Source organism: Polypterus senegalus, chromosome 9, assembly GCF_016835505.1.
Source record: "Polypterus senegalus isolate Bchr_013 chromosome 9, ASM1683550v1, whole genome shotgun sequence".
Classification (NCBI taxonomy): domain Eukaryota; kingdom Metazoa; phylum Chordata; class Cladistia; order Polypteriformes; family Polypteridae; genus Polypterus; species Polypterus senegalus.
The window spans coordinates 48629505-48653765 of NC_053162.1; the positions used below are offsets into that span (position 1 = coordinate 48629505).

At 37.1% G+C, this 24261-nt stretch overlaps 1 protein-coding gene across 1 annotated transcript in view; it reads left to right on the forward strand.

Moving 5' to 3' along the window:
• The window catches only part of cmtm4 (CKLF-like MARVEL transmembrane domain containing 4), a 78332-nt gene that overhangs the window by 38023 nt on the left and 16048 nt on the right, over positions 1-24261 (forward strand). The window contains exon 3 of the mRNA XM_039763095.1: positions 12436-12534. Within this exon, the coding sequence (XP_039619029.1) occupies positions 12436-12534 (99 nt within the window). The remainder of the gene's footprint in view (positions 1-12435; positions 12535-24261) is intronic.

The following is a 24261-nucleotide window of genomic DNA, read 5'->3' on the forward strand; positions in this document are numbered from 1 at the left end:
TGCATCTTGCTCTGTTACACTCATTACCTGCATGTCATCTCTTACCACATCCATAAACCTTCTCTTAGGCCTTCCTCTTTTCCTCTTGCTTGGGAGCTCTATCCTTCGCATCCTTTTCCCAATATACCCAGCATCTCTTCTCTGCATATGTCCAAACCAACACAATCTCGCCTTTCTGACTTTGTCCCCAAACTGTCCAACCTACGCTGACCCTCTAATGTACTTTTTTCCTAATCCTATCCACCCTTGTCACACCCAATGCAAATCTTAGCATCTTTAAAACCACCTCCAGCCCTGTCTCCTGTTTTCTGGTCAGTGCCACCTTCTCCAACCCATATAACATAGCTGGTCTCACTACAGTCCTGTAGACCTTCCCTTTCACTCTTGCTGATACCTGCCTGTCACAGATTACTCCTAACACTCTTCTCCACACATTCCACCCTGCCTGCAACCCTTTTCCACAATCCCCATTACTCTAATGTTGATGCCAAGTTTTTAAATTCATTCACCTTCATCAAGTCAAACTCCCTGCATCCTTACCATTCCACTGACTTCCCTCTTATTTACACATTCCTACTGACCTTCATTCCTCTCCTCTCTAGAGCATATCTTCACTATTCCATGGTCTCTTCAACCTTCTCCCTACTCTCTCTACAGATCAGTGTCATCAACAAACATCACAGTCCGCGGGGATTCCTGTCTAATCTTGTTCGTCAACCTGTCCATCACCATTGCAAATAAGAAAGGGTTCAGAGACGATTACTGATGTAATCCCACCTCCATGTTGAATGTATCCATCACTCCTACTGCAGACCTCACCACTGTCACCCTTCCCTCGTACATATCATGTACAACAGGCATGTCAAACTCATTACCATTGGTGGGCCGCTTCGACTGCCATACGAGTGTCAGTGGGCCGCACTATAACAAATACTATTATACTATTATACAAAGTTACTGTAGCTTTCTTTCCAATACTGAAAACTTTAAAAAATGTAACACTTAAAGTTTAAAGAAAAGCAATTTATTTCCATACAATCTCCGTACAACTGTGTACAATTAGAGTCTTAGCCTCTTAGCTAAGTCCTTATATTATTATATTATATTCATTGCTTACTTGGCATCTCTTGTTAGTAACCAGTTTGTTAATATCAGACTTGAGATCTTGTGCAGCTGCAACTTTTGTGAGGGATGGAAGGTGCTCGGCAGTAAGTCTTGAGCAATGTGGGGTTTTGGTAGCTTTCATTAACGAAAACAATTGCTCACAAAGGTAAGTGCTTCTAAACACAGCAGTACTCTCGATGCCAGCTTATGGATCTGCACATACGAGGGTGGCAGGTAAGCATACAAACCTGGCACACCAACTTCGTTGTATTTTGCCATCAGAATAGAATCTGACTGCAGTTCAAAAAATTCCATTTGGATATTCTCAGGCGCATTCTCAACGTTGTAAGAGTATGGTGACGTAAACAGCACAAAGTCCTGTTCGTGTGAACTGAAATCGCGAAAACGCTCACTGAATTCGTTGCTCAGTAATGTTGACAAACAAATCCTCCAAAAATTAAAATTTTACTTTACTAAGTTTACTTCAAAGTTAATATTGTAAAATAAGCCGATATGCAGAAAGCCCCCTGACCTACACTAATTATACAAACTCAAAATCACAAGAATCCGTTAATAAACAACTCACCAACTTCTCACGTCCACTTCAGATCTTCAGCTGTAGCCTGCACTAACTGTTCGTTACAATACTAGCACAAAATTACATAAAAAAAGAGCAAAAAAATGTGAAAATATGCGAGCTATTACTACTCGTGATGGTCAGTTCTGCCCAGTGGCTAGTCTCAGCAGCCCAGCCAGTAGTGTAGCCCAATGGCAACCTTTTTGACACCAAGGACCGCTTTACTAGAAGCAAATTTTTCCAGGGATCGGTGGGTTGTAGGAGGTTGGAGTTTGTGGGGTGATTATGGGAGGGTTCGTAGGGCAGTTTTATACACAATTTACATTACATTTCTATTATTATTAAGTTATAATATAGTAATAGAAATTATACAGCTTACCATAATGCAGAATCAGCCTAGTGAGAGCCCTGAGCTTGTTTTCCTGTAACCAGACGATCCCATCTGGGGAGGATGAAAGACAGTGACACGCAAAGTGTGTTGCTTATGTTCAGTCTACTCCATAATCTCGTTTTGGTTGCTGTCACTGCAGAAAACGTGCATCACAAAGACAAGATGTTGGAAATGGAAGCAGCAGCTTCAATAGCTTCTTTCTCGTTAGTTTGATCTCCTCCTGCCTACAAGTTATGCCAACGAGAATTCTTCTCAGCATTTCCTTGCGATAATTCACTTTCAGGGTGCGAATGATGCCCATACCCAGTGGCTGAAGCACTGCTGTGCAATTGGGCAGGAGGAATTCAACCCGAACATTATCTGAATGTGGAAATATGTTGTGGGCAGCACAGTTATGAATCAGAAGCTGAATAATCCTTCTTCTTCATATTGTGAGGTTTCTGAACTATTTTGGGATCCCCCTACCCAACGGGAACGTCACACTAAAGTGCATCCCGAGGAGCGATTAGAGCATCTGTGTAAAATTATTTGTCCATTGCCAGGGCAGGGAAACAGCAGGCTTAAAGCGTGTTGTCCCGTTGACGGAGGTCCCAAGAAAGATTAAAAACCACACATTTTCTTGAATGAGTTTTTTTTTACAATGTTTCTGTTTGGGGATCATTGTGCAAATGTGCATAGCTGAGCTGTGACCACAGAACTAACTGCTCTGTGGATGATTCATTCAAGCATTTCAAGGTCACTTCGTTGTAATGAAAGTATCTGCTGCTGAATGTACTTCGTAGTAACGAGATTTCTGTAGACTTGTGTCATATGGGGAAACTGTCAGAAACACAAACATCCTTCGTTGCAATACTCTCTCACCTCGGTCTCTCTCCTCTCTCTGCGCCGCTGCAAAGCCCCGTCCGCCTAGCATTCTGAAAAGTGTCCTAAGTGAAAGGGGCAGCCTTTTTGCTGTAGCCCTTCACTGAGTTAGTCTCCATTGCTGGCAGTTCTCTTGCGGCTCGGTAGTGGACCGAAACCGCCGCGTAGCACTTTAGTTGCGACTTCGCGGCTGCAACTATACTAGCAGATGACGTTTCCGGTACCGTAATGCCATGAGAAAACGTGCTTTTGTCAGAAGGCAGAAGTAAGAAAAGTCAATAAGTAATGCCGAAGATGCAGAATGATTCAATCACAAACGATAGTAATCATTTTGTACAAGTTTAGTGCTAACTAGGATCTGTCATGCAGGCCGCACAGATTTCTGTTGCGGGCCACGTGTTTGACATGCCTGCTGTACAACTCTTACGTACTTCTCTGCCACTCCCGACTTCCTCATACAATACCATAGCTCCTCTCGAGGCCCCCTGTCATATGCTTTCTCCAGGTCCACAAAGACACAATGCAACTCCTTCTGGCTTTCTCTGTACTTCTCCATCAACTCCTTCAGAGCAAACATCACATCTGTGGTGCTCTTTCCTGGCATGAAACCATATTGCTGCTCACTAATCATCACCTCCCTTATCCAAGCTTCCACTACTCTTTCCTGTGGCTCATCAATTTTATCCCCATATAGTTACTAAAGCTCTGCACATACCCTTATTCTTAAAAATCTGTACCAGCATAGTTCTTCTCCACTCCTCAAGCATTCTCTCACTTTCCAAGATTCCATTAAACAATCTGGTTAAAAACCTCTCTGCCATCTCTCCTAAAACACCTCCATGCTTCCACAGGTATGTCATCTGGACCAACAGCTTTTCCATTCTTCATCCTCTTCATAGCTGTCCTTACTTCCTCCTTGATAATCCGTTGCACGTCCTGATTTACTATCGACACATTATCCAACCTTCTCTCTCTCTTATTCTTTTCATTCATCAGCCTCTCAAAGTACTCTTTCCATATGCTCAATACACTCTCCTCGCTTGTGAGTATTGTCTACTTTCTGCATCTCTCTGACTATCCTACTTCTTCTTCTTCACCAGCCTTTTGCTCTGTAAATTCTCCTGTACTTCACCCTTCCACCACCAGGTTTTATTTTCCTCCTTCCTCAGTCCAGATGTCACACTAAGCACCTTTCTTGCTGTCATCCTTACTACTTCTGCTGTAGTTGCCCAGCTGTCTGGCAACTCTTCACTGCCACCAATGCCTGTCTTACCTCCTCCCTGAACTTAACCTTGCAATCTTCCTTTATCAGCTTCCACCATTTAATCCTTGGCTCTGCCCTCACTTTCCTCCTCTTCTTGGTCTCCAATGTCCTTCTACAGACCATCATACTATGCTGCTTAACTACACTTTCCCCTGCCACCACTTTGCAGTCTTCAATTCCATTCAGTTTTGACTCTTCTGCATAGTATATAATCTACCTATGTACATTTTCAATTTGAACCCACCTTCGATCCACCTGGCCTTACTTCCCTTCAATTTAGTCTCTTGCACACACAATATATTCCTTCTCTCCATCACATCAGCTAACACTATCCCCTTACCAGTCATACTGCCAACATTCAAGGTTCCCACCCTCAGTTCTACTCTCTTTACCGTTCTCCTCTTCTTCTCCTGCCTCCGGACATGACTCTTCCCTCTTCTTCTCATTCTTCAGCTAACAGGAGTCCAATTTCCCCCAGAACCCTGTGACTAAGAGTTGTTAATCCAGGCCTTGACCGATTCGGTATGGACATCTGTATTCTTGTCCACATATTGATCTGGCAAACTTTTACACCGGATGCCCTTCCCATTTACCCAGCTTGAGACTGGCACGAAGAAACACACTGGTTTGTGCATCCCCTGTGGCTGGGTTAAATTGCTAAAATAAGCTACTGACTTATAACGGCATAATTAAATAAATTATAGTTGAAAAGCAAAAGTGTTAGCTGACTTTCCATGTCTAATGAAAAATTTGTATTAGTGTTTATGCTAAGTTTGCATGAATATACATTTGCAAGACTTATGTATATGAATTATTCAATACACGCCAGTGTGTATTGTGGCAGCAAGGAGTAGGATGTGCATGCTAGGGAAATACTGCTCTACGCTGAGCCATATCATGAAGGTAGCTTTACGTTCAGTTTATTGCATTAAGTATCCAGTTGCTCTTGTTGCCATTTCATACAGTTATGTTTGAAATGTGTGAACCCTTTAAGTTGGTCATTATTTTAGGTATTTTGGAGATATTAATGAAGATCTAGAATAAATAAATATTTCATGCACATAAAAATGGATTTGAACTTATACTGTAGATTATTAGACTGTTATTTAACAAACCACCAGTTGTATGCAAAAGTAAATGAACCTTTTTCAGTAAATAATTTAAGTCCTTAATTTAGTAGCCATATTTTAACATAGATGTCTCCAATTTAATCAAACACCAGCCTGTAACATGTTGCTGGAAGGTTTTTCCAACTCTTTAAAAAAATTGATAAACCTTTGAGGTTTATTTTGCATGGGCAATGCTGTTTAGGTCTTACTATACAGCATATCAGTTGGGTTCAGGTCTAGGTTTTGGCCTAACTATTGCATGATAATGAACAGTTTCCTCCCAAATGATTCTCTAGTGGACTTAGTTGAATACTTAGGATTGTAGTCTTCTTAAACATTCACTTTTGCCCATCCTGAGATTTCAGACTGATGTTCTGATATTCTTCTCAAGTCATAATTCCTTTGAAAACGTCACGTTGCCCAGGGCCAACAGAATAAAACCAGCCTTGTATGACGACTCACCCTCCACCATACTTTTTCCACCATAAGTTGCTATAGTTCATTGTTAAACATGGGCCATCATGATGTGCTGGAATAGTTCAGTTTGTACTCCTCTGTCCAGAGAACAGATTTCCAGAACTCTTTAGACTTCTCTACATGGTTTCAGGAAAATTTCAAATGGGCAGCTTTGGTCTTTTTTGACAGAGGAGGCTTCTTCATGGCGACCATTCCATGGATGGCATTTCTGTTCTTGTTGATCTTTGTGCCACAGCTGTAGTAGTGGGGGCTTGTATATCTCAGAATGCTGTTGTAGGGTTTATTCTTTACCTTTTATTATTCTCCTTATGACCTAGGTAATATTTAATGAAGATGCAGACTTTTTGGCAGGGTTGTCATTTTTTAAAATTTCCTTCACTTCTATACTGTTTACCTAATAGTGGATTTGTTTTTATAAATGGCTTTATAACCTTGTCCAGTTTTTTAAATATACATTACCTTTTTTGCCCATTCTTCTGTTGTTTCCTTAGTTTTGAGGCATGATTTTAGACTGGTAGGAGTTATTCATGTTTAATCCTCCTTAATCTTCATTTCATATAGTCAGTTTTATTGGTTGACTCAGTTAATTAGTTAGTGCTGTCATTGACCCACTTGACTAAGATACTATATATTGCTTTGATGTAGATAGAATTTTATTTTATTTGTCCCCGGGGGAAATTTGGCTTTTTAGAGAAACTCTTTAAATAAATAAATACATTAATAGGTACATAAGCAAACAACTAACTAACTAACTAACTAAATAAATAAATACACACACACACTTTGGTCTGAACATGCGGAAGAATGACTATGAAGCAAGAAAATTAAAACGAAAGAAAGATTCTGACTTGGTCGTCACAGTCACAGCAAGTCATTATGCGGACATCATTATGCAGATATACTAAGTCATAGAACTAAGGGTTCTCTTATTTTTGAATCTGCACAATTTCTGTATACTTTGTGTGTTATTTTGCTACTTGGATAGTTTCTTTTAAAATATTCAGATTGGTGAATGATTGTGCTTTGTTTTATTTAAGAGGAGAAACATTATTCAATATTAATTTTGAACTTAAAAAAATGTAATCTTGAGCAATGGTTTTACAATCTCTCAAGCATGACTAAAGCACCCCAGTATTGGACAATTGTCTTTGTGCCTCCTGTATATAATCTGATGTGTTCATGATGACTAAGCATGACTTAAGTTATTTTTGCTTATAATTCTTTTGTGTTTGGCATGCTGTTCCAGTAGCAAACTAAAATATTAAGTGTGCAAGCAATTTCTAAATATAGACACAAATATTTTCTTCAAAATATGCATATGCTACTTAACATCAACTGATCAAAAAATCAGATTGAGCTGCTTAGAGGAAAAAATAGATGTAAAGGAATATTTATATATAAGGGTTTTACTGAAATAAAAAGTACTTAGTCAGGAAAATTCCATTGAGATGAGCAGTAATGGTCATTTTGGTTCTGTAAATAAGTTATTTCCACAGAACCCTAAGTGGATGTTTTTAAAGTGTTTGCAGATGTTGGAAGCTTTTTTAATACTGCTGTAGAATGTCTGGGCATTATTCTGTTATTCACTACTACTAATGCTACTTACTTTTGAGTAATAATAACAAGCTACTTTCTTCATATTATGTTTTAAAAAGTACTCTGAGTTTGTTTTTAGTATTGTTTTACTCGGGAGATGATTTGTCTTTCTCATTTCTGATTATTGTATAGTAGATTTGTATTCTATTTACAGCACATATTTTGTAGAATCACAAATCTTTCAAAATATCTAGAAAAAACAATAAATGTCAGCTATTATATATAGTGACAATCCATGCAGAAGCTTGAAAATCTGTATCTGTTACATTTCAGAAGCCAATAATAACAAAATCTTTGACTGGCATTACTGTTAGGACAGAATTAATGGGTGAATATTCTCTTTTACAAGTGCAAATAAGACTTACTTTCATCTCTGGTCAAAAATACAGCTATTTGGAGAAACTGAAAACTATTTGTGATAGGTGCCAACAGACGGCAGCCTCAATTGGCTGTATGTTCGCTTTTGCTGTCAACTTGTATTCTGCTGGATAGTTTTGTTTTTTTTTAAACAAATTATGTTGGAGGCATTTAGAATGACAAGTAATCTTTTCACACTTGCTGCTTTTATCCTAAGCTGAACATTTACCCTTTTTGTTTATTCTAATGCGATGACCATTATTTTAATTTTTTGCTCACTGAATAAACTTATTAAACTAAACAAGCCCTGTTTTACTTTATGGAGCTAGACAAATAAAAACAAAATTTATTGCAGTCTGGAGTTACATTACTGCCAAAAGTCTGTGTGTGAACACGGCACGCTTTGCAAATGCACATAGCACTTTTTAAGTATAAGTGGCTCATGTTGAACAAAAGCAATATATTTAGCAGTTGTTTTGTAGTCTTGTGATTGTTGTCAGCTGCACAGCTGCCAAAGGTTCATAAGCGAGCACAACACATTTTTTAAACATTTTCATTTATGAGCATGCACTATATGTTTTGTAAGAGCAGGTAGCACATTTTGACGGCAACATGAAAACTTGTAGATCATTTTACTTTTAATGTACCTTATAGGAAAATTGTTGAAAGCTCTTATAAAAGATAAAATTGAGAATCAGCTTTCCAACATGTCATGCAAGCAGTCTACAATATGGGATTAGAGAGGAAAGACTGGGATAGAGCATTATGAGTAGACAATAAAAGCGTTAAGTTCACATGGGACATAGGATACTACAGTATATGATTTGACTTTAAAATGCTTTCAGCAAGGTTCCCGGTAAGAGACTTGACATCATAGTACATGTACTGGTGCTGGCAATATAGCAATCACACCTGAAGCCAATTAAAATGGAGAAAAGTTGACTCAACCTTTCTGTTGTGTGTTTGAGAGTGCCACACTAAGCATGGAGAACAGAAAGAAGAGCAGAGAATTGTCTGAGGACTTGAGAACAAAAATTGTGGAAAAATATCAAAAATCTCAAGGCTACAAGTCCATCACCAGAGATCTTCATGTTCCTTTGTCCACTGTGCGGAACATAATCAAGAAGTTCATAACACATGGCACTGTATCTAATCTCCCTGGACGTGGATGGAAGAGAAAAATTGATAAAAGACTGCAACGAAGGATAGTCCAAATGGTGGATAAACAGCCCCGATCAACTTCAAAACATATTCAAGCTGTTCTGCAGACTCAGGGTGCAACAGTGTCAGCTCAAACTATCTGTCAACAACAAAATGAAACGCTATGGCAGGAGAGCCAGGATACCCTACTGCTGACACAGAAACATAAAAAAGCCAGACTGGAGTTTGCCAAAATGTACTTGAGGAAGCCAAAATCCATCTGGGCGAACGTTTTGTGGACAGATGTGACCAATTTAGAGCGTTTTGGTAAAGCTCATCATTCTACTGTTTACAGAAAACGGAATGAGGCCTATGAAGAAAAGAACACAGTACCTACAGTCAAACATGGTGGAGGTTCTAAGATGTTTTGTAGATGTTTTGCTGCCTTTGGCACTGGATGCCTTTACTGTGTGCCTGTTACTGTTTACTGTACTCTTCAAATTTGAGAGACGTTGAGCAATTTGCAAAAGAAGAGTGGTTGGAAATTCCTGTTGAGAGGTGTAACAAGCTTGTTGATGGTTATAGGAAACGCTTGATTTCAGTTATTTTTTCCAAAAAGAGTACAACCAACTATTACGTTGAGGGTGCCAATAATTTTGTCCAGCCCGGTGTTTGGCTTTTTTTCTCTTATTTTTGTGTTGTTCCAATGCACATAAAGGAAATACACATGTGTATACCAAAACATTTGTAATTGCAACAATTTTCCGGGAGAAATGGTGCATTCTCTGTGAAAATTCCAGGGGTGCCGAAAATTTCGGCCATGGCTGTGTGTGTATGTGCGTGTGTGTGTGTGTATATGTATATATATATATATATACTGTATACAGTACAGGCCAAAAGTTTGGACACACCTCCTCATTCTCTCGATGAGAGTGACTACCTGTTGAAGCTCATCGAGAGAATGCCAAGAGTGTGCAAAGCAGTAATCAGAGCAAAGGGTGGCTATTTGAAGAAACTAGAATATGAAACATGTTTTCAGTTATTTCACCTTTTTTTTGAGTTAAGTACATAACTCCACATGTGTTCATTCATAGTTTTGATGCCTTCACTGAGAATCTACCAATGTAAATGGTCATGAAAATAAAGAAAACACATTGCATGAGGAGGTGTGTCTAAACTTTTGGCCTGTACTGTATGTATATATCTATATGTGTGTATATACAGGTAGTTCCCAGGTTACGGCCATCCAACCTACGACATACGAATATGGCCGCAGCTGTGACACATGCGCCTCAGTAACTGCTGCTCCGTCATCTTCGGCCTGGGAACGTTCCAAGCGGAGGCTGGAGGGGGGCGATTTCGCTGCTTGCGCAGTGTAGTGTCCTTCGGGTGGCTTCCTCCGGTAAGCGGTTTCACTGCCCAATCCACCACACACGGCTGCCCGTTCATTCTCGATGGGTGGCTGGTAATGATGCAAGCGGTGACCCGGTTGTGGCTGAACAGAGGCCATTGAGGGTGAACGGGGCGGTGGGGGGTAGCATTGTAGTGTGCCTCGGTTGTCTGCTTATTGAATGGGGGCAGTGGTACAGCAGACACTGCAAGCAGCATACTGTAGTGGAGGTGACTGTGAGGTGGGCTGGTGATGAACCGCCCCTCGCTGCCCCCATTCATTCTCCGTAGTAAGCTTGTTTGTACTGTTACGCACATAGCAGAAAGTTGTCTCTTGTCATTATAGGGTGGTGCAAATCTAATTATGCTGATCCAGATCGTCTGGATGAATTTGATTTATGTAGGGACGATTCCAGTTCGGCGCGAAGACGATTCTTCATGTCGTCAGTTCGCACACTTCTTGATGGTCTGGGATTTTCAGGTGATTTTCTATGCAATAAACTGAATAAGTTATAGCGTAATGAAAATTGCATAATTGATCTGGACCACCCTATACATCAGGTGTGTTGACGACTGGTGCTTTCCTGCTGTGTTAACGTGGACAGTGCTGTGCAGAAGAGCTCATCTTAACCTTTTGTCTTCACCCTTCAAGAATGTCTCTGAAACACAAATCTGATGCAAGTGCTGGTGATACAGTAAAGAACGAGAAAAACTATCACCATTGAAAATAAAGTAGAAATAATAAAAAGGTCAGAGAAGGGTGAAACTCCATCATTCATTGGCAGAGCACTTGGTTACAGTCGGTCAGCAATAGCATTAATTAAAATAATGTACCCGACTTACATGCAAATTCAACTTAAGTACAAACCTACAGTCCCTATCTCATACGTAACCTGGGGACTGCCTGTATATGTATATATATGTATATGTATGTATGTATATGTGTATGTGTTTTATGCCTTGCATGATTATACTAATTTAAAAAAATGTTGTTAGGGACATTTATGTGTAGTGTAGACACATCCAAATGAGGCAAACAAATTTCATATTTTACTTATTTATAACAGTGATCTGTGAAATTAATATGCCTAATGTACAAAACACGTTAACATTGTTTTTCTTTTATATGTTTGTGATTTATCTGGATTTATATTTAATGTACTTTAGACTATTTAGAAAATCAATTCAAATTATCTTAGAAAGTAGAATTTCAGAGAATTTATTTGAATTCAGTTCTATTTCCTGACATTCCAATTCAGTTCCAATTCTGTTCCCCTTCAGCTGTATGCAGTTCCAATTCAAATTCCAGTTGTAGGAATTGAATTGGAATTTACCATGCATTTCAGTTCATGAATGGTCTCAACCCTGAGGAGAGGTAATGTATGCATAAGCTGTACAGTATACTTTGGGTGCAGTTTCATCTGTTTTATTACAAAAAGGACAACAGTGCTAGAAAATGTTCAGTGAACAGCGGCAGTATTTATTACAGAACTGCAAGGTATGTCCTTAGAGGAATGATTAAAGAAGTTGAATGGTTTCATCTTAAATAAACATTTTAAGATGAGGCATGATAAAGGTACTTAAGATTATGAAAGTAAGCAGTGAGTATTCCTGCGAGTACTTAGAATTTTGCTCTTTTTTTAAGAAATTTGGAGTGCATATCTAAGTTGCTAAGAGTACATTTTTCAGAAATGTTTGAACAAATTTCTATACAAAGAGTGGTTTAGGTAAAAGTTATAATTTATTTTTTTACCTGTATTACCTTTCATGAAGTAACTTTAATTAAAGTCATCCAGCTATTCTATTTTTCATTTTCTAATCCAGTTATCCATTTTAGAGTAGCTGCATAATTAAATCCAACAAAAATAATTTTCCTGTTTTACTTCCAGAATTCTTCCAAATAAAAATGCACATTATTATATTCTGCTCCTGTAAATCAACATAGAGTGTGTATTTGCAGTGCCTGATTTTAACCTTCTATATGTTCAGACAGAAGTGAATATTTGCAGTCTCTGCCTGGCTTCCTGTGTGGTTATAATTTGAGCAGAATAGTAATTTTTGGTCATGAGCTTAAAAAAGTTTAATTATACTCTGCCAAAACATGCAGTTACTTTCTTGTATTTTTTGTAATATTGTAAATTATGACTAATCATTCCTTTCTTATTGGTAGGATCTGGTTAACACTGGAGCTAGTATGTTTTTCTTCTTCCTTGCATCAGTTGTGTTGGCAGCTTTAAACCATCGACTGGGAGCTGAAATTACTGCAGTGGTAAGGTGACAATTTTCTTCTTATGTCTTCTATTTTGTTGAAAGAGTTGGTAAATTGTCAGACTTTTTTATTTAGAAAACTTTGTAAGTACATCTGTAGTATAGTCCTGGCTATTACAGTAATGTTTCATTTTGAAAAAAACAGCACCCAGTAAACAAGTTATATATAAAGATACATACATTAGAACAGTATCTTCTTTCACCATTTGCAAGGCATACTGTGGTGATGTGACTCATGTCCTTGATTTTTACTTAAATCAGGAGAACCTAAAAATGTGGATGAAAGGATCATAGTAGTCTTCCTCTGAATATGAAAAATACTAAAAAAAGTCAGATATGCCTTTCAAAGAGGAAATGGAAGTAGTGACTACACATAATAATACAGAACAGGGTTTCCAAGTCTTTTTTAGCCAAGGTCCCTCAAAATGTTATACCACCTTGTTAGGGCCCCCCAGCCAATGCTGCTAAGCTGGGCATGATTTTCAGTCTTGGTTTCTGCTTATACCAGGCCCACAACATACTTTTGGTAATAGCAGACCTATTATTCAAAGTAAATGCTTAACTATATTAGACTATGGATGTGTATATGATTAAATAGCATGTGACAGCTCTAGACCGTGTTACTCAATCTTTTCTCCTGATTTTGCACCTTTTTTTATGTTAACATTTGTTCTGTTTGAAATTAAGTGGTAAACTCTTACTAGGTACAACTAAAGTTATTTCTTTAATTTCTGTCCCTCCTTAATATTGCATTTGCTGATTTTAACAAGAGTTATTGATAATTTTTTGCGAGGGCCTGTGCTTATTAATTTTCTATGTATATATGTATACATTCTATTGTATTGTTAATGTTAAAACAGTAGTGCAATTTGATATAGAATAATCAAAAAGCCTGTTAATACTTTGTATTCAGAAAAAGCATATAGTTACATATAATTCCAGGTCAAAAGCAGAAGAAAATAACTCACAAGTTACATACAACTTATGATAAAAAAAAGTCAGTGTAAAAGCTGAGCCTGCTCCATGACTGCCTAGTTTTTTTTATTTAAATTCTTCCTGTTCCTGCTCCTTTGTTTATTTTTTTAAGGAAGGACGAAGGTTGCTGAATATTGGCAGCTCTATCCAAAACAAAAGGTGTCTGCTTTGAATTAATATTAGTAACACTAAAATGAAATCTATACTAATAAAAGGCAAAGCCCTCACTGACTCACTCGTTCACTCACTGACTCACTCACTCACTCATCACTAATTCTCCAAATTCCCGTGTAGGTAGAAGGCTGAAATTTGGCAGGCTCATTCCTTACAGCTTACTTACAAAAGTTAGGCAGGTTTCATTCTACGCGTAATGGTCATAACTGGAACCTATTTTTCTCCATATACTGTAATGGACGTTAGCTTGATGGCCGTGGGTGGCGGAGCTGTGTGTGACATCATCACGCCTCCCACGTAATCACGTGAACTGACTGTGACCGCAGTATGTAGAAAACAAGGAAGAGCTCCAAAAAGCGCTGAAGAAAACATGCATTATACAATTGAGAAGGCAGCGAAACAATAAGAAGCGAGCGAGTGACACATACAAGCATATTCACAAGTGCAGCTACTGCGGAAACAAAGCACAGTGTAAACCTAAAGTTTAAATTAAGTTCATAGACACGCTGCTGCTGGCATTTGTCATGCCCACGACTAATGCGGGATACAAGTTTAATGCGAGGATGCAGGGTATAAACGAGAGTTTTGATCACTTTGTAACTAAGTTAAAATTGCTGGTGAAGTGCTGTGCTTATGCAAATTCAGAGAGACTGTGTTTGTGGGGGGATTGACAGTTGAGGCGGGTGGGGGAGTGACGTCATCATCTCCCCTCCCATTCAACTCATTTCGCTCTGAGCTGAGCTCCGCAGCTAACGCAGTCTTGCGGAAGCAACTTTTTGACGCTGCCACCAAATACTCACAGAAAAATCCACAAGTTAATACACACGCTGTCTCTAGAGTTTCTCCATACTCTGAATCCTCCAGGCACTACTTACAAAAGGTTACATTGACAATCATGTTACGTTATTTTTAAAATGTTTCCTTTTCTTAGCACAAGCACAGCTGAGAAGCTTCGAGGCATGTGCTCCAGAACGTGTTAAAAAATAACGCATTTAATCACACTTTGCATTCCAAGTAAAGGGGAACTATTCTCAATGCATGATTTCCTGGTTCACCGATTACATTGATCAGCGCATCCCGATTCATTTTACCCTTCCACCCCCTTGGTTTGAGAAGTATGAAAAAATATGACGTTAACGCAGACAAACCGATCACCAATTGAAGCTTTATGAATAATGAATGCTTTATTCGCCATCAATAATTGTTTTGGTAAAGCCATACTCAGTGTAATCCCCCTTCCATTTTATAATTTTTCCGCGACTAGCCATGATTAAATGAACAGTAAAAAGTAAGAGCGGCGAGGTGACTTATTCAGGCAGGCAGGCGACAGCTCAATAGCTCGAATTTGGATATAAGTAGGTTCTATTTAGTTGCCAGAAATATCCTTGGTAGGAATGGAAGTTGAATTTAGTCTTTAAATTTCTATGGTGAAGAAAAATTTATGCAATGATGACTAAATTTAACTTACATTCCTACTAAACATATTTCTGTCGACTAAATAAAACTTACTTATATTTAAAATTTAAATAGAACTTGAACAGATACAATAGTTCATAATACCCACGCAGTACTAAGTGCACATAAGAGCAGGAGTCATCCGTTTTAACAAGCAGCGTATTGCACTGATACGAAATAGCCTGCCCATTTAATTATTTAGGAATGGATAGATAAATTAACATTTTTTACAAATAATGTTTTTAATTTTTCTTCCTCAATGGATTCTGGCACCACCAGCAACAGCTGCTCGCACCCCAAAGTAGATATATAGATATAGATAGATTATATAGATAGATATATACATATATATAGATATATATATATATATAGATATAGATATATATATATGTGTATGTATATGTGTGTGTCTATATATGTAGACATGTATGTGTATATATATATATATATATATATATATATATATATATATATATATATATATGCCAGCAACACTCATGACAACGACAAAACAATTACATTGTCAATCATGTTACGTTATTATTAAAATGTTTCCTTTTCTTTTTCATTACTTCTTTAACACACTACTTCTCCGCTGCGAAGCGTGGGTATTTTGCTAGTTTCATATAAATACATTTTATTATTAATATTGTTGATATTTGTCTTTTTTCTTCATTGTACTGTATATTCTTCTGCATTACTCTGCCAGTTTCTATAACTGTTCTGAAAAGGATGACAGAGAAAATAAGTTCGCCAAAACTAAAAATACTGTAACATTGGCGCATTTACCTGTGACCCAGAGAGAGAAAGAAGCTTTGCTGACTGCTTTTGTGGATGATTATTTACTTTTTTACAAAAATCTGTCAATGTTGGCACAAAGTTGCCAGGCAGTGTCGATCCTAGCATGGATTGGCTCAAAGAGGTAGAGATATGAACATCATACTATTTACTATATATAGAACAGAATGCCCAGTAAGCAGTATTTCAGGTTGAGTTTAATTAATAGAGCCGTTGTGCAAGTGCAGAGTGCAGTCGGTGTCTTGTTCTTTGGCCAAGGAGGGACATATATGCAGGTAATTTAGAGATGCTATTTTAGCAAGTGTATACAAAAGATGGGAGCATTCTCCTTTTCAGTAGTGTTTGGAAGCATGAAAGTTGATGAAAAACATAAGCATACTCACATACACAAATGACTTTGCCTTTTTAGGAGTGGAGTTGAACAAATTGCTGCTTAATATATACCGGACAAAAAGCATAATAAGCACCATATCTGTTTTAATTAAATCCGCACAGTCCTTGTGTAAGGCTAATGCATTCTTAACAGGTAAAGTAATGGTGAATAAATCTTAGGCTTACAAATTTACCAGTGAAAGTACAGTGGTGAATATTTATTTTTTTTTTGTGTGTGTGTGTACGGCATGTTGAGTTTATACTGAGGTGGTAGGCAGATTTTTATCACTGGTGTGACTGTATGTTCACTAATATTATGTAGTTTCCTTTCTAATGGACTGTCCAGGGCTGGTTCCTGTCTTGTAACTGATGCTACCAGGATATGACCTGTGAAGTGGATTTAAGGGGGTTTGAGAATGTTTAAAAAACTTTTTTGTGTGTGTGTTATGAAAGCAATATTTTGTATTATTTGTTCCAAACTTGCTCATGCTACACTTTCCACAGTTTTTTTCCTCTCCTTAATCTGTTTGAGATTAAATGGTGGAGTTTATTGATTTTCATATATTTAATTATGACATAATTACTCTCATTGTAGTTTGAGAGACAAAATAGCTGCTGACTGAACATGGAAGACACACTTGTCAGCGATGCTACTTCAGTGATCCAATATCGAGGTTATAATTCCAATTGCCATCATTGCCCATATGCAGTTTGTTTTTCCTTTGTTTGTTTTTCCTTTCTGTGCTTGTATTTTTCCACAGAGGTGCAGATAATATGTATGAAGTTAAAGGGTTGTTAGTTTCCATCTGTCTCATAGTGTTATTTTGAATGAGTGTTAAAATAATAATAAGTTATTTATTACAGTTTCAGTGAAAGTAGTGCTGTGTGGGAGAACATTGGTGTTAAAATGTAGGAGTAAAGGAGTCCAGCAATGGAGTGCTTAATTCATCTCATTGTTACCAGGATAGGCAACCTTGCATTTAATTAATTGCATCCAGAAAATGGCTGTATGGATTAAAAAAAAAACAGTTGAAACTTTGTTGAAATTATTGGTAATTGTTATAGCAGCATTAATTGAATCCAATAACGTAAATGAGGTGTGTTTGGTCATGAAGTCAGCGTATACAGGACTGAAAATATTCCTGGACAAGGTGATAGTCTATTAACATAAATGAAAAAGAAGAATAAAATGTTTGAGGGACAAGCTGCAGGCTCCCCACAGAAGGTTTTGCAGAGAGCAGGACAGAGATGCCGTGCAAAGTGTATTGACAAGTGCATATGTGCTGCAAAAAGGTTTGGTGGAAGTTTGGTTTGATTTATGTTAGTGTGCATTAGTAAAACATGCTTTTCTGTAGGTCAGACAATAGAATGAGGTATTAAAAAACAAGAGGAGTGAAGGGTAATATTTTGGGACTTGGTGTCACAATTTTAACCTACCTGGTGCTAGGTTGTGGTTTATCAAGCTTCAGTATGACGTGAGTAAAAAAGGTACTGTCACGGCATGATGTGGATCCAGTGAACAGGGCAGTTATTTGGGCTCTCCAGTTTACTGCCCATCAGCATTGCTGCCACACCTGTATCTATACTAGGCAATGTATACAGTACAACCAAAAAATTTGTATTGCCACATTTATTGCACAGCATGACTGGTCATTCAAAATAATTATTAAAAGGCCAAAATGTGCGTTCAAGCTTGATATTTCCTGACATACAAGTTTTCTATTTAATTACAAATGACATTTTCCCTGTTTTCCCACAGCCCTGTTCTCTATAAACTAGTTTAGAGAATGGATGAATAAACGGATAGTCCAAAAATGCTGGGTATTTTTAATGGAAACTTGGAAAAGAGACAGTATTTTGAAAAAGAGTGTCTTAGTTAAACAGCAATATTTTATTTATAATAAGAAAAAATGAGTAAATAAACTGCACTTAACTTGTTAAAAGACAAATAAATGATGCTTTATTTTCATTACTGGATTATTCTCAATTTGTCAGCAATGTATGTTGACATTTTTTGGCTTTTGTTACTGCACTCATTTATTTTCATAGCTCTGAAAGGAAAAAAGGGAACACTTGAAGGTTGCCTGTTTACAGAGTGATTTTAATTGAAAATGTTGTGATTGTAGTTTGATTTTTTTTTTTAAATGTTCCTTGCTAAAGGAAGTACTGGCAATATGTTAATTGGATATGTTCTTTGAAATATGTTTAGCAGTTGAAATGTTGAATGTAATGACTGTGCACCGTATGCTTTTTTACCATAATGACCATGAGGGTTGCCTGCTGCAAGGACAAAACGTGTTTTGAAAGTATATTATCTGGGAGTAGATACATAATGGTGAAGATACTATCCAGGAATGCTTCAATAATGCAATGCATATACTGTAATTGATAATGTAGCTTTCAGGTTAGTGGAGCTTAACATTGAAGAACCCAGCCAATGTAAAAACACTGTCAAATGAGTTTTATAAATACAGTAAATAAGTGACATGCTGAAATAACACAAACCTAAAAAATATGATAAAAATGGCTTTGCTTTTTATTGAATGTCTAGGAAGTTGTGTGAAAGAATTGCCTTTATGAGATATTGTGAACATCTATAACATGAATGACATACTATCTCCCTCTCTCTCTCACTAGATATATATATATATATATATATATATATATATATATATATATACAGTGTATATATATACAGTATATATATATATATATATATATATATATATCTAGTGAGAGAGAGAGGGAGATAGTATGTCATTCATGTTATAGATGTTCATTATATATATATAATCTCTATAAAATCCAACATCTGTTGTCTGTCTGCTTTTCACGAAAGAACTTCTTAACGGATTTAGATCGGATTTTTTTTATATAATTTACTTTAACATTCCGACTGATTTTGTGACTCCTGTATTATAGTTCGGTAACAGCACCTAGTAATTCATTGAAATCCGAGAGACAGGCTGTGGGCTGATGGGAGTAGGAGGCGGGACCTCAGGAGAAGGGAGCCGGGCAGGGCTGTCTTCACTCACACATCAGCCTCCATTCGAGTCGCTCTCTCTCTCACCATGTGTTGGAGTGTACCTTGCCTCTGCTTAGCTAGCTATACCTGTTTGCTCAGCAGACATTATCATCTAGAGTTTGTTAAAGAATGATGTTTGAAGTTTTTGAGAGAGAGATCACTGCTACATGTGTTTCAGAGGGTACTGCCCATTGGCAGAGATATCACGGCCATTTACTCTTCTCCTCACTTGGGGGATGCTCTCCCATCAGAGCTGAACACGATCAGATACAGTGGCAACATTTGACGTTAGAGCGTACCTACCTTCCGCTTGGCCAGAGATGCCTTGCCAAGTTTTTACATTTTTGGCAAAGAGACCACAGCTACATTCTTGCCCCTGATAGCAAAACCAAAAATATTGTATATCAGGAGGCCTTTGGATGTAAAAGCTATCAATTTAAATACATTTTAAAGTTTATCCTGTTTCACTACTATGTGGGCAGAGCCGCGGGGGACAGCTTGTATAAAATATTCAGAAGATAACTCTCTGTACAGGTGGCTGAAGCAAAAACAAAGCCTTACTGAGTCTTTTATGACTATATCTGAATCTTTCCACAGTACTTTTGCTATGTTATCACCATATGCATTTCATAGTTAATCTTCAGCACACTGCCATTTTGTAACATAAAATGTAAACTAAAATGAAATGATTGTCTGAGAATAAAAGCTTATCATGGTAAATCAACAAAAATGAAAACAAAAAATTAAATGGTCAAAACATAATACAAGTATACTGAAACTAAACTAAAACTGACAGGGGAAAAAAGCATAGATATTAAAAAAATTGTTTAAAAATAAAACTAAAATAACCTTGGCTTAGGCCACATGATTGAACAGGGCCTCACATCTCATCACTATTGACTGTAGGAAAACTTGGCCATTGGCATATTGAAAATGTGTATGTTTTAGATAATGTGTTCATTGCATGAGGTAGCTTCTTTTATTGCATGGAAATTCTAAATACAGTTAAGTCAGCATTTTTACTAGATATTGATATTAGTAAACAATTTGAAGATAATGACTTCTCTACTTCCAGTATTAGTTATTACATATGTTTTGCCAAAGTTTTATTACTGTTTCTAGCAGATATTAGGCATGATGTATGTGATGAAGTGATCCTTTACTGACTATTAAGACGTATCTTCAGATTTCTTGTATAATCAGAGTGTAAATGGGGATTGGGGGTATTTCCTTAATTTCAGCTAGATTAACCAAGTAATTAAACACAGTTAGTAAAACACAAAGTTAATTAATAAGACAAGACTTTGTTGTGGCAGTTTGTGAGGGCTGGAACAGGGCCAATTTGGAATTAACAATTAATCTAATTTAACTTTCATTTGGGATATGTAAAGAAAAAGGAGTATGTGGAAAAAACACAAGCAGATGTGGGAAAAACATGCAAACAGCACATGGACAATGACCAGATGTAGGATGCAGAATTTGTTAAGTAGCAGCGACTACAAGTCTTTCATATCTTTGGAATTTGGCTGTAATCACCCAGTTATGATTTTGCTCTCTTACTATATAGTATCTGCGGTGGGTTGGCACCCTGCCCTGGATTGGTTCCTGCCTTGTGCCCTGTGTTGGCTGGGATTGGCTCCAGCAGACCCCCGTGACCCTGTATTCGGATTCAGCGGGTTAGAAAATGGATGGATGGACTATATAGTATAGGTTCATAATAGCATTTAAAAACATTTAAGTGACTAAATGTTGTTTTTGCATGCATCAGCTGCCTTTTGTCTGCTGCCCGATTGCCTTTGTATGTATGATTATTTTCTTCTTGCAATCCAGATGTACAGTAATCCCTCCTCGATCGCGGGGGTTGCGTTCCAGACCCCCCCGCAATAGGTGAAAATCCGCGAAGTAGAAACCATATGTTTGTATGGTTATTTTTAGATATTTTAAGCCCTTATAAACTCTCCCACACTGTTAATAAATATTCCCCGCACAGTTATACAGCATAATCCCCTTTGTATTCTCGTAGATATTAGGTAAGATTCACTGAAATTATGCCTAAATATTATTTTAAAATATCGAGTGTCTCCGATATCACATATGTTACAGCCATTACGATAGACAGGCCACCAACAATAAATACGTACAATGCAAGTAAAATAGTATACAGTAGATGTGTGTACAGTGACACTAAACTACGTACATGTACTAAGTACTGTAAGTAGAAAATTAATTATGGTTACTCACCAACAATGAAACGACGACTTATCCGATAACAATGAATTTTACTGCACAACAAAGGAGAGTGTTACAGCACTTCTATAGGAGCCACTTCACGCGATTGTGTAGCATTGCCGTTGTTCTTCTTCTGTCAGTCTTCAATCCAAATCCCTAAAGCAGATTCCATCCAGACTACTGCCTTATTACATCCACTTACAACTCGTTTTGCACCCTGGTTAAAAGGACACTGCGGCTGTAGATCTTATATTGCTTTCCTACATTTTAAATAAAAAGAATCGTAGCCTCATTGATGCCGTAATGGTGTCCTACAGCGGTGTAGCTTTTCCCTTCCTTCAGCATATCCAAAACGTTTACCTTTTCGGCAATCGTTAACATCTTTCGTTGGCGCTTGGGCACGGCCCCTGAAGCAGCAGCAGGAACAGATTGTTTTGGAGCCATAATGAAGGGCTTGACTACGCACAAAGATAAACACAAAAGAGCACAAAAGTTAACTCTTTACACAGCGAAACACGTTGATGCTGAATGAGCGAGACAAGACTTCCTGGTTAACACCGCATTCAGCACACAGGAACTTAACTGCCTACTCTGATTGGTTAGCTTCACAGTCATCCGCCAATAGTGTCCCTTGTATGAAATCAACTGGGCAAACCAACTGAGGAAGCATGTACAGGAAGTAAAAAGACTGTTTGTCTGCAGAACCTGCGAATCCGCGTTATATTTAGTTATGCTTACATATACAGTAAAATCCGCGATAGAGTGAAGCCGCGAAAGTCGAAGCGCGATAAAGCGAGGGATTACTGTATTAAATGTTTTAAAGTGAACTTTAAATGCAAAATAAATTTTAAATTGAAACTCAGTATTTATAAAGTACAACTTCTGATCTTTATCCATGGCTTTGTTTCTCAAGCCACATACTTGAAATTTGGTACACATGTACCTCACACAATAGGTTGTGTGTTTGACATTTAATGTTCTGTCTAACCGCATAACCAACATCGACACCCCCCCACCCCACCCATCCTTTTGGGGTGATGGTTAGCATGCCTATTTTTAACCAGAAAAGCCAGGTTTAATTCTAGTCCTTTACATTTAAATGTTTTCATTACTCATGCATTTCCCTTCAATATTATTGTCCTGGCTCCACGTTGTGCCAAGTAAGATCATATTTTCTCTGGGCTTTTTTATTCCAATTGAGAGCTATTTACACCAGAAAGAAAAAAAAGAATACTGTATACAAATACTTCCAATATTAACAATAATCATATACTAAATGCAACAAGTTTAAGGGTAATAAACTTTGGTTAAATATAATTTGTAATAACCTTTCCACATTCTGAGGACTCAATTAGTATTAAAATAATCCATTCCTTAAATTAGGTCATTCGAAAATGTTTTTACTATATTCCTTGTAAAATCCACCTTAATAAAAGGATAAGTTTCTATGTGTCTGTCTGGCACATCACAAGCATTTCTAGTAATAAAATCTGTTGCATTTCTCATTCCAAAGGATGGTGCATCAAACTTTAACATTGCTTTTATGAATCCCATACCAAGTGGTGCACTGCAAATGTTAACATTGAGTCTTTGTTAATTACGGTTACAGAGTTGATGATGGTAAAGAAAGGACCAGAATTTGAAAAATTATTACTTTACCTTTGAACAATTTACAGCATATCTAAAAAGATTCCACACATTGAATTGCATAAATCATATAATAAAAAAATGGTAAACAAAGCTTTAGTAAAAGCATTTTAAGACCTAGTGGACTTTTCATTGCAAAGTAATGATTGAATTTATTGCTTTAGCTGTGATTTAGTCTGATTTCAACAGCAAAGTTAGGATCAGCTGAGTAACTATTTTTGTCAACAAATAGTATTTTACATAACCTAAAAAATAGATTTGATTTATATGTCATCTTTTTTATAGATCTACCATTGTCATAAGGCAAGTTATACAAATTAAAGTTTAAAAAAAAAACAAAAAAACACATTTGAAGGACTAGATGAATTCTCTCAAGTATATTCGCTGCACCCTTGTGGTATAACACTTACATTACATATTTTAACACAGATGTGGCACTGATTTACTAGGATTTCACAACCATCAGTGTAGTATTGTACATTTTTGACATTGTAGGGTTTAAACTTAAGCTAACCCTAGATATTTTAAATAAATCTGTTTATAATATTACTTTTTGTCACACTAGCAGAAGTTTCTCAAGAAAAGTCTTTTGCGGGATGTGTTATTTGAGCAAGTCAAATAATAATCCTTGTGCCATTATCAAATTTGATATTTTCTGTTTGTCTTAGCAGGTTACATGAGACAACCTTAACTTTGAACTTTTCCAAATGAATTCCTTGGAAATGGAAATGGACTACAGTATTTCTTAGCTGGATCAAGATAAATTCTCATCATTGTTTAATAGCATTACTAGTTGCAACACAATTAACCCTGGTACAGTTGCATTATCTGTTCTGGTATTCCTGCATAGTCTGAGGTTGTTGATTTGTAGATAATTTCAGAAGCCTCTTTCATACATATATGGTCTATTGGAGGAGTTTGCATGAGTATCAGAATCTAATACAGCAGCTTATACGTGAGCAATGCTCTAAAATTATCAAGTGTGGAAAATGCAAAACATAACATAAAATTAGTCTTTTGAGAGGTATGCGTATATTAACTTTAATAAACCCA